Source organism: Eleutherodactylus coqui, chromosome 6 (assembly GCF_035609145.1).
Source record: "Eleutherodactylus coqui strain aEleCoq1 chromosome 6, aEleCoq1.hap1, whole genome shotgun sequence".
Taxonomy (NCBI): Eukaryota; Metazoa; Chordata; class Amphibia; order Anura; family Eleutherodactylidae; genus Eleutherodactylus; species Eleutherodactylus coqui.
In genome coordinates, this window is record NC_089842.1 from 194187765 (window position 1) to 194199837 (window position 12073).

At 42.6% G+C, this 12073-nt stretch overlaps 1 protein-coding gene across 2 annotated transcripts in view; it reads right to left on the reverse strand.

The window, feature by feature from the left end:
* NPAS3 (neuronal PAS domain protein 3) overlaps positions 1 to 12073 on the reverse strand; it is a 459032-nt gene that overhangs the window by 40362 nt on the left and 406597 nt on the right. For both annotated transcript variants that reach the window (XM_066608554.1, XM_066608553.1), the window contains exon 7: positions 3286 to 3404. In XM_066608554.1, coding sequence (XP_066464651.1) covers positions 3286 to 3404 — 119 coding nt within the window. The remainder of the gene's footprint in view (positions 1 to 3285; positions 3405 to 12073) is intronic.

Consider the following 12073-nt stretch of genomic DNA (forward strand, 5'->3'; position numbering starts at 1 on the left):
TACTTTGGGTGTTTTTATTGAAAACTCTAATTTTACAGGAAGGTTTTTATGTGTCACTGTAGTTAGGCTACCAGCACTTTTCACTTTCATTGCTCAGTTCCATGATAGGAACCAAACAATGAAAGTAATTGAAGTGCACTTTACGGCATATACGGCATCAGACGGACATCATTACTTATGATGGGGCTGTTGGGTTTCTACCATGCCCATTTTACTGGGCAAAAATAGCGCAGCATGCTATACTATTTTGTTTAACATTTTGTGCCAGATCTATACTGGAGGCTCTGAATGGAGCTTTCGATGCAGATATGTACATAGATTTGGATAAACAAATGTAAAATAAAATTGACAAACATTAGAAAAACATGAACAACAACAGTTAAAATAAGAAAGGAAGGAATGTACAGTTTCACATAATCTAGGTAGGGGGTAAAAAAAGACATAAATAAGAAGTAAAGGAGCAAAGCTGGCAGATATAATACAAAAGACCCAAGTGTAAGTAAAAACAAATCTGAAAATAAGGATGTAAAGAAGGAAATAAAAAGGGCCGGTCAGTTGGAGGTAGGGTGCTGCACACCAAATAATCCAAAGACTAGCAGAATACAGTAAGTAGATTCCTCTCTGACACATGTGGGGAGTTTTGCTGCTGGATTGCTCGTGGCAAGAAACACATCAGAGACTCCTGTGGTACTTTTATATATTTCAGCAGCTAAATCTAATATGACACTGAAGGCGGGGGGAGTGGAGGTACACACAACATCACGAGCAAGCTCCCCTTCCTATGACCTTAACTGATATTCAGGAAAGAATAGTTAACTATGTAATATTAAAAGCATTAAATAGTTAATATATGACTATGAAGAATCAACGTGACTCAACTTCAACTTCATAGGAAAATCTGGTGTATGACTTCTACTGTTGATAGTGGATATGACATAAGCAGCATTGTCCATTACAATTAAATATTGAGCTAGGCCCCCAAATGTCATATATCAAATCTAGCCCAAATTGAAGTACTGATATGCACTTCCCAAGTGTCCCTTTTTTGGGACGGTTCCTATTTTTTACCCAAGTCCCTATTTGCCCCTTAAATGTCCCTCTTTTTGACCTGGGAAATAGATCTGCATTAATGAACTTACCATATGGCTCTATAAACTATTAATATGATTACTAATTTTATCAGAGACCCCAATTTGCATATTACTTTATCATATATTGCAATTGTGATTTATATTTTAAAAATGTTGAAATTCTGCTGATTTTTGTGCTGATATTTAAAGGACAGCATTAATCCGGACAGATCAGTGCAGTGCCCTCATGTAAGTGTTATTCTGAAACGCTGCGGTTTTCAGAATAAGCACACTTTGAAGTTCGCCTGTTTGAATCAAGAACGGAGCTCTCAAGCCAAAGAGACGGGCTGTGCCAGCTTCTGCCTGCCTGTCTGCAGCATGCTGACTGACGACTTTTCTCCGTGCTTGTATATAGGAAGAGACCTGTCAGTCAATATGCTGCGGGCGGGGAGAGCCCGCCACGGCCCACCTCTTCGACTCAAGAGTTCCGTTTCCAAGCCAAATAGGCAAACTTCAAAGTGTTTTTATTCTGAAACACCAGAGAATGATACTTACATAGGGGCACTATGCGTACATTTCCCAGGTTCATGTTGTCTGTGGTTCGGCCTGCATGAACCCGGTGACATATTCCCTTTAAATAAAAACAATTCAAGCATATAGATATGCATGAAAAAATGAATCTGTCAGACAAGGAACCATAATTGTTCCTTTGTGACCATCCCAAAAATTTGGGAGGTATGCTGATTAGAGATGAGCGAGCACGCTCGGGAAGGTCAGTTATTCGAGCAAGCCTCGCTCATCTCGAGTAACTGCCTTCTCCTCCGAGCGTGCTCGGGGAAGGAGGGGGGGGGGAGTGGCGGGTGGCGTGGAGAGATATCTCTCTCTCACTCCCCCCCACCGCTCCCATCCGCCGCTCCCCGGCCCCCGCTGCCCCCCCGAGCACGCTCGGAGGAGAAGGCAGTTACTCGAGATGAGCGAGGCTTGCTCGAATAACTGACCTTTCCGAGCGTGCTCGCTCATCTCTAAAGCTGATGTTATACATTTCAAGTCACCTATTGACAAACAGCTATATAAATACAAAAAACTGAGACCAAGCACAAAGTACAATCAATTATGCTTGGGGGATATGCTTGGCGTGAACGTCTGAAGGGCGCCACTCTATGTCTATGTATACTTAGGCCTGTGTAGTTGAATATGTCTGCAACTGACTAAAAAAAACCCTATAAGTTTTTTGTTATTTTTTTCCAAGCTCTTCTTGTATTGAAAACCTTGAGACAAAAATCAAGAATTGCTCCGGACATAAATACTAAACATGCATCACAACGGAATCTTATGTATTTATGTTGTTTGACACCTAGCAGGTATATTTAATATTAACCCAAGACTTGTAAGCTGGCAACTGACTACTATACTTAATGCCTTTGTAATACTGACACTTTCTATCTCTCTCCTGATAATAGTGGCTATGACCTCTTAATCACTTTCTACAAGAGCCCATAGGATGCCCAGTTTGTGTTCCTGCAGCATCGATGCCAGTTTCTTCCACACAGACACAAGTACTGTATGATTGTGCTTCTCCGTTTTTTTATCGTCCCCCGCCTCAGGAGAGAGGAACCATCCTGATTCTTTATACACTGAGGCTCTTCAAAGACACCTTTAGATAGTAGGCAGCCTGGGGGGGAATTCTCTCCCAGACACAATTTGGAAGCAACATGAAGGCCTTGAAGTTGAAAAGCAAAGAAGAGGGAGGACAGAGAGAGCAGGGCAGAGGAAGGGGGTGTGGGACAAAGGCTGAGAAGGTTTTTTTTTTTTTTTTTAACTGTCCCCTTCACTCTCCCTATGAGAAAAAAATCCTATTCAGAGAATTACATGAGACGGAATAGAGGCACTCCTTCATCTTGTGATAGCTATGACCTTCCTTATATTTTGGGAGACAGTATAATGGAAAGAAATGGAACAAAACACACATATGTACTAGTAATAGAAAAAGGGCCGATCAGATCACAGCGACAGAATGTCATAAAAACTCAGTCCTATGAATTAAGAATCTTCACAGTCGCTATGATCTTATTATGTAACTTAATGGATTAGATAGAAGACATCATACTTTCTCTTATTGTCATTTGTCAGCTTAAGACATTACCAAACTGATGAGCCAATAAAAGCATTATCTAGTAAAATCTTGTTTCCTATTTATCCTACCTGCAGAACTTACCTTGTACCCCGAGGATTTGATATGCACGCCTCTCTTAGTCAGCGTTGACTTCATCCGAATGAAGAAAGACCTTTCTAGAGAGTTGTCCTGAGGGAGGATCCCGGGGCTGGAGGATTCCACTATAATACAAAAAGCGGACAGGTGTTAAAAAAAAAGGACGAGAATAATAGTCAAGGTCAAGACGGTCTAAGCAACACAATAGAAATTGGCTATCCGTAAGAAAAGATGGAGTCTACTTTGATTCACATCAGCATGTCAAAACTATTAAGTACATTTAAAATTTGATACACCATCCTTGGCATTAATACCATGCTGATGAATAATTACATTAGTGGTGAAAATTATCCAAGGATATCTGGTTACTATTATGCAGACCCTATTTATAATCCTGAAATGCTCAATGACATGATTACTATGCTCTTTTCTATATAAAACACCTATCTGTTCCTCAGAGTTAAGTGTTTCTATTCTAGCTTTGAAGAGGTTAATGGAGGAAAAGCATCAATGCTACGAGTTGGGGTTAAGTATCCATCACTACGCCAGATAATTCTCTTCTCTAATCCAGTGGAATCAAACCTATTTCTTTTATCACAGGGCTCCCATTTTGAATTAAACAAGCTCATTAGTTCTAATCAAAAGCTTCAAGATCAAAAACTGGAGTGTCGGCTTCAGATCCAGCTGGTTCTAGGATCCGATGCTCAGCTTCACCAGAGAACGGGAACACAGAAGCCTCACGGTGGGGCGGGCCAGGAGAGATCGGGAAAACATTGCACGTCCTCACTAGTGCAAGAGGAAAATCTGTTCTGTATCAGGTGTCAGACCCGCCGTTGACTCCCGTACACATCCATACCCTGCATAATAACTGCGGTTATCCGTGTGTAAATTTATACTGCTAAGCTTGTATTGGCAGCTGAGTTTACGTCTCTTTGATGAAGCATATTGAGAGAAGTAAACTGTGAACATCTTGACCCTGTACACAACATCTGAACATAAAAAACCCTACTAGGTAAAGGTAACATAGTTCACTTATTGCCATCTTGTTTCATTCCAGCAGTTTTTCAAATAAAAGCATAGGGCAAAATGCTTATACCCGCTGTTCTGATAATCAGAGAACAAATATGTCATGCGGAATCTTTGAACGACAGATGTTATGGATGAATAGCGTTTCACGCACACGGACACGTTACAGATCCATTTGCTACAGAGGTGCGAGGAGGGGGCTTCCCTACAAATCAGATAAAAATCGTGGATGTCATATTATGAAAGTATTCTACCTTAGATAAACGACACATTGCACCTCAGTAGAGCATCGTATGGTGGCACACAGAGTCCAAGTGCCTTTTTAGTACATAGCTGTAGGGCATTCTGTGTGCTGTTGTACTATCTCGGGTTGTCCAGATGTAAACTATTGAGGGCCACTTTCCATTGCAGAATATCAATAGTAGATTGGAGTGGGTCCACTACCTGGGACCCCCACTGATCAGATGCTCTCTGGGCAAGTGCGCTTGTGCATTTAGTTGATTTCTGCATGAAGCATACAGCTCCGCTCTCATCGCAGTGGCCAGGCTTGGTATTAAAGGTAAAGTTCCCATTGAAGTTTGGCCACTGTGGTTAAACGGAGATGTCTGCTTCCTTCAAATAAGTTATACAATGCATGAGCATACTGACTCGACAAACAACTTATCATAGGGGGTCCTAGGCGGCAGATCCCCACCGATCTACTATTGATGGCCTATCCTAAGGATAAGCCATCAACAATTTAAAACTGCACAACCCCTTTAATTCCATATCTCGTTTGTCATTAGAAGTGCTGGTGTAATCTTTCTGTTTGCATAAGTTTCCAACGTTATGCCTCATGCACGGGCGGATTTTAGAGCGGAATCCGCAATCGGCTCCTGCAGCTAAAATCTGTGGTTCTAGACACCCATAGAAAATAATGGAGTCTGCTGCACTCTACGCACACAAGCGGATTTGCATTGCGTTTTCAAGGAGCGGATCTAAAAACGCAGCATGCTCTATTTTATTGCGGATTGCACGATGACTGCCTGTAATGACCTCTGTGGAAGCGTATATCTGCAAGTAATTTTAATTGAAATACGCGGTCTTCCGACTAAGATGTTGCACTTGTGAATATAACTCAGTCCCTTTATTTATACTGATTGTTCTTTAATTATATAAATATTAAAAAGATTAAAACTGAAAGTGTTGGCCCTTTAAAAAGTAATAAGGAAATAATTGTAGAGGGTGATGAAGAGAAAGAAAATTTATTTAAGGGCTCTCTTAATATGAGCGTTTTTTACTCAGTATCATGCACACGGGTTTTGTGCCCATGAGATTGAAATAGACAAACTGCTGGGTCCTGATGCACACACCTCTGGGACTCGAAGAGTATTAAGTCATGTGACCGATAGATCATTGTTTCTTATATTTAATGACTCTATGATAGATCTTTTTCACAGGACTGGCACATAGTAAATGTGGTGTCAATATTCAAAAAAGGGTCAAAAAATGAACCAAGAAACTACAGGCCAGTAAGTCTAACTTCTGTTTTGGGTAAAATGTTTGAAGGGTTTCTAAGAGATGCTATCCTGGAGTACCTCAATAAAAATATCTATATAACTCCATATCAGCATGGCTAAATGAGAGATCGCTCCTGTAAAACCAATCTGATCAGATTGTACGAGGAGGTAACTTTTACACTGGACCTGGGAGAGTCAATGGATCTCTTATATCTTCATTTTTCCAAATAATTTGCTACTGCGTCGTATAAAAGCTTGGTATATAAAATGAGAATGCTTGGTTTACGCAAGAATGTGTGTAAGTGGGTAAGTAACTGTCTCAGTGATAGAAAGCAGAGAGTGGTTATTAATGGTACATACACCATATTGACAAAAGTAATAAACATAAGAAAGGACAGTATATACAGGCTCAAAAAGAACATATTAGAGCTTAAATGGGTTTAAAGGTGCAACTAAATAAATGGAATGACTGGACTGCAATACCCAGAGAGGTTATCAAAATTGGGGGGTTTTAGTTTAGAAAAATGATGGCTAAAGGATACTCTAATAACTATGTATAAATATTTCACGGGTCAATACAGAGATCTCTCCCATCATCTATTTATACCCAGGACTGTGACTGTAACAAGGGGGCATCCTCTAATCCTAGAGAAAAGAGAAGGTCTCTACACTGACATAGAAGGGGGTTCTTTACTGTAAGAGCAGTGAGAGTATGGAAATTCTCTAAGGACGTGGTGATAGTGAACTTGCTAAAAGAGTACAAGAGGAGCTGGATGCCTTTCTTGAGTGTAACAATATTACATGTTATATCACTGATTCAGAAGGGTCGGTGATCCAGGGGTTATTCTGATTGCCAGATTTGGAGAGGGAAGAATTTTTTTCCCTAAAATTAGGAAAATTGGCTTCTACCTCATGTTTTTTTTGGCCTTATTCTGCATTAACTTTGTAGGATAATAGGCTGAACTGGATGGACATATGTCTATTTTAAGCTTTACATACAGATAGTCCCCTACTTGCGAACATTCGACTTACAAATTTCGCAAGATACGAACTATCTGTCCTGCACAGTATGATGTAATGCTATGGCATTACATCATACTGTGCAGGGACTGGACAAGCTTCTATCAAGCCTGATAGAAGCCTGTCCGGTCAGATCGCGATTGCTAGGCAGCTGGGGGCCTTCTGAAAGGCCCTAGGGCTGTCTATGCAGAGCGCCTATCAAGCCGTGCGCTTGATGGGCACTCTGCATAGGCAGCCCTGGGGCCTTTCAGGAGGTCCCCGGCTGCCTAGCAACCGCACAGCGTCTTGCGATCTCATCATGGGACGCTGTACGAGCCCCCTGAACGTCGGGTGCAGGCTGTTTCTTACAGTGGGCACCGGCGGCAGCAGTTCCGACGAGCCGCTCCGCTCATCAGAACTGTTAATAATAATATTAAACTTTATTTGTATAGCGCCAACATATTCCGCAGCGCTTACATAGACAGGGGGAATACAGAAAGACAAAATACAAAAGTTTCAGAAACCACGGTTACATGTAGTAATCAGTTGATTGATACAATAGGGGTGAGGGTCCTGCTCCAACGAGCTTACATACTACTGTGGGGTGATACAGAAGGTAAAGGGGCTGGTGGTGTGCGCGGTATGGCCAAATGGAGAGTGAGCGATGTTATACACATAGACAATGGCCAGACATTTAGCCATGTGACGGCAGAAACGGTATGACTGCAGGAGCGGTTTATGATGGCTAGCAGGGATTGCAGTCAGTAGGTCAGGGATCATGGTATCAGGCAGAGTACAGAGGGGTTTGTTTAGGGAATTCGGTATGCCTCCCTGAAGAGGTACGTTTTTAGAGCACGCCTGAAGTTCTGCGAGTCCTGGATTGCTCGGGTAGCCTTTGGTAGTGCATTCCAGAGGATTGGTGCTGCTCTGGAGAAGTCTTGGAGGCGGGAATGAGAAGTTCGAATTAAAGGGGCACTCAGTCTGGTTTCATTAGCAGAGCGGAGAGCCCGGGCTGGGTGATGGATTGAAATGAGGGAAGCAATATAGGGGGGGTGCTGCGCTGTGGAGGGCTTTGTGGATGAAGGTAGCGAGTTTAAACTGAATTCTGTATTTAACAGGCAGCCAATGCAGTGACTGGCACAGGGCAGAGGCATCTGAGTAGCGGCTGGACAGGAAGATGAGGCTGGCTGCCACATTAAGGATGGATTGGAGAGGGTAGAGTCTGGTGCAGGGGAGGCTGATCAACAACGAGTTGCAATAATCGCGCCGGGAGTGGATGAGCGCAACAATAAGCGTTTTTAGCGTGTCCACAGTGAGAAAAGAGCGGATTCTTGCGATGTTCTTGAGGTGCAGCTGACATGTTCGGGCGAGAGATTGGATGTAGGGGGTAAATGAGAGATCAGAGTCGAATATGACACCAAGGCAGCGGGCCTGTTTTCTAGGAGTTATGGTGGCGCCACACACTGAGATGGAGATGTCAGGATGAGGTCGGTTAGTGGAGGGTGGAAATACCAGTAAGTCAGTTTTAGAGAGATTTAGTTTTAGGTAGAGAGAGGACATAGTGTTAGAGACAGCGGACAGACAGTCGGTGATGTTTTGGAGGAAAGGTGCAGAGATGTCACGGGCAGAGGTGTATAGCTGGGTGTCGTCAGCATAGAGGTGGTATTGGAGGCCAAATCTCCTGATGGTTTGTCCAATAGGGGCTGTGTAGATAGAGAAAAGAAGGGGGCCGAGGACCGAGCCCTGGGGGACCCCAACATCAAGAGGAAGAGGAGGGGAGGTAGAGCCAGAGAAGGAGACACTGAAAGAGCGGTCAGATAGGTAGGAGGAGAACCAGGAGAGAGCAATGCCTTTTAGGCCAATGGAGCGAAGCATACTGAGGAGGAGTTTGTGGTCAACAGTGTCAAATGCTGCGGAGAGGTCGAGAGCTTTCAGAGCGGTATTTAAAGTGTTAACAGTTCCGACAAGCGGCGCGGCTCGTCGGAACTGCTGCCGCCGGGTGCCCGCTGTAAGAACAGCCGGCACCTGATGTTGTATGGAGCGGGATCCACCCACGATCCCGCTCCATACAACCATTTGTTCGACTTGCAAACAAACGGACTTGCGAACAGGTTCCTGGAACGGAACCTGTTTGCAAGTAGGGGAGTAACTGTATGTAAGAGTGCAGTTATCTCCACTGATCACAGGTGGCATCTTCTCTGATTGGAATCATGTATTTTTCTTTGTCTGGGCTCAGGTCACTATGAAGACTTATTACAGCCAAGACTAGTCTCTGCACAATCTCCCCATCCTGCCGCTACCCTCAGTGAGCCTGTTGGTGTCCAACAAATAGTTATACAATCCAGTGATCAACATTGGATTTCCTTGTGTGAAGACATGCAGATCCAAACTGAACCTCTATATTTTGATAAGCTATCCAGAAAGAAGATAGATGGCAGGTCACATTACTTTCTCTACCACGTAAGTTTGTTTACAAGCTATGTTGTTCCAGCCTCGTCAAAATATTTGCACACCGCTAAGTTATTGCATTTTTTCTTGTTTTTGTCTGCATCTTCTCAAGACAGTGGGACAGTCGCCAAAATCGGGAACTATCTCACCCAACCCAGACTCCTCAGCTTCTGCTTCCCCCTCCCCCTCCTTGCTTCATAGTTTTCTATGGACAACTGTAATCTGATCCCTCAGTGAAGAAAGAAACTTTCCTCTGTATGGATTTTATAAATTAACTCAGAGTGAGTGAACAGTTAAAGGAGAGAAGGAAAGGAAAAAGGTAAGTGAAGAAATAGACATTTTCTGTCCAAAGATATATTACAAAATCTATTATCTTCACTTGTAGTTTTGATTTATACAAAGTTATCTAGAATCAGAGATAGATTTTAGACCATATTTTATGTTTATGTTGGTGTGTATGAAGGAAAAGCTCCCAACATACATGCAAAACGTATCCCTAGAGCTCCATTATCAGACAAAGGCAAAAATAGTGTAATTTTGGCCTTGTCTGGCTGTTATACATTAACATCAAAAAGGGGTATGGAAAAGCAGAGTAGACTATTAATCCCACAGAGACCGTAAAAAAATGGACATGTTAAATGTATAATTTTTTTGTAACAAGAATCCAGGGGCTGGAAATGTATCTCCCTATACAGAGCATCACACGGGAGCTTTATATAGGCCATGCAACAGAGTGGCCTTTTTTTGTAAAATAGGTTTTTAACCCCCAGCCGTTTTAGACAATGTTTGTTTGTTCTGCAGGATAAGGACATTACAGTTCTGGACTATCAGAGCCTATTTAATTTTATATGGCTATACAATATGCTAAGATTCTTTGCTTTAGAATGACCCCAGAAGCATATCAGTAGCACTTAAAGAACAGAAGGTACAGCTGTTTGAAGTGGAGTTGGGAATACTGGATTTACAGCTGTCATTTTTTAGTCAGTGTGTGCAGAGGAGACAGGAGGGGGACCACAAGCAAGAGAGATTTGTGATTCTGCTGTATATCTCTCTGTCACAGCAAAGGGGTGCCCTTTTTTCCATGTTATCACCCCACATCAATCAGAGAGCATACTGACACATATGTTTTTTTTTCCCAGAAAAGAAATGAAATAGCTTCTCCTTTCCAGGCTACATACATAGTGATCAATGAGTGCTATGTACTAAAGAGTGAAAGTGGAAGTATAACTTCAACTATGCGACCCAGTGATCATCTAACCGCTGGGTGCTCTCTGTCACAGCAGAGCTGTAGGGTCCTAGCAGACCAAGATCAGTTTTGTTAGTGACTATTGTCACTACAGGGGAATGTTTTCCTCTGTAACTGGAGCTCCTATGGATGCTGTTTTTATGGATGCCCGAGCTACATTGGAAAAATATGATATATATATAAAAAAAAAAAAAACACAATGTGAATGACCCCCAGGGGTCTTATATGACATCATGGGGAAAATAGAGGGTAAAAAAACTATTTACAAAAATAAGTAAAAATGATTACACAATAAATTAAAAACATATACATGAAAAAGAAAATTACCCACCGCCTACGTCAACTAAAACCGTCACCATATGCGCCCTGTGTTCCTGAGACTATATAGATTATATATCAAAACGTCCGAAAAGAAATGAGGAACCCTTTTCTGTACCTTATTTTAGGGTAAATGTACTAATTTTAAAAATAAACCGCTGTGAATTTTTATGGTTCAAAAAGTATTTTATTAGCTGTGACGAACAGTACAATAGGGTATCATTGCAGGGTTTGTCATTCAACAATCAAAACCTAACCACAGACTCTACTCCCTGATAATTCCACCGGCACCTATTGTCCCAGCCATTTTTATTTATTTATGAGAAATTGAAATCTAATATAACACAACAAAATGGGCTACAGTCCTCTGTTGTAAATTGCTATAAATCCCTAGTCTGGAGGACTGGAAGGGTGTAGGGGTCTCCCAGGCCCAATAGCTAACCCGGGCGAACCCTAGGGGAAGGGGGGGGAGTTGCGAGAGGGGAAGAGTAGAAAAAGAGAGAATAGAGAAAAGAGAAGAGAGGGAGAAGAGAGAATATGATGAGGATGCCTGTCCGGTCTATAACCACCTATATATAGATTCGTCAAAAATGCAAGATTCATTGTTTATGCTTGAGGGTGATCTGAAGCGTTAGAGAGCAGCAACACCACCACCCAACCACGTGTCTAGTCTAGGTGAGGCCCGAAACTGCAGCCACACTGCCCAGGTGTTGTAAAATTTAGAGTACCTCAGTTCGTCCTTGGCACAGAGTTCCTCTATTTGCTTTAGATTATCCATAGCTTCCAGCCACATCAATCGTGATGGGGGGGTTGCCGATTTCCACCTCCTGGGAATGATCTGTCTCATAGCCAGTAGGAAAAAGCGCAGTAAGGAGCCCTTTGCTTGTGACACTGACCCTGGGAGAATGGATAAGAGTGCCACCTCAGGGGTGAGGTTAAGCGGCCCTTTGCAAACGACTGTGTATAGAGCTTCCACCTCATGCCACAGTGGTTGGATTTGTGCGCATGACCACCATAGGTGAACAAAGGTCCCCCGTTCGCTGAGACACCTCCAACAGAGATCCGGATACTGGGGGTATATTCTGGCCATTCCCGCCGGCGTTCTGTACCATCGGGTCAGAATCTTATAATTAAGCTCCTGTAGTCTGCTGGAGACGCTTAATTTATGGGTCATTACATAAGCCTTTTCCCAGGACTCCGCCTGAAAATCTATTCCTAGTTCTCTCTCCCAGGTCAGTTCTAGGGTCCTATTTTCCCC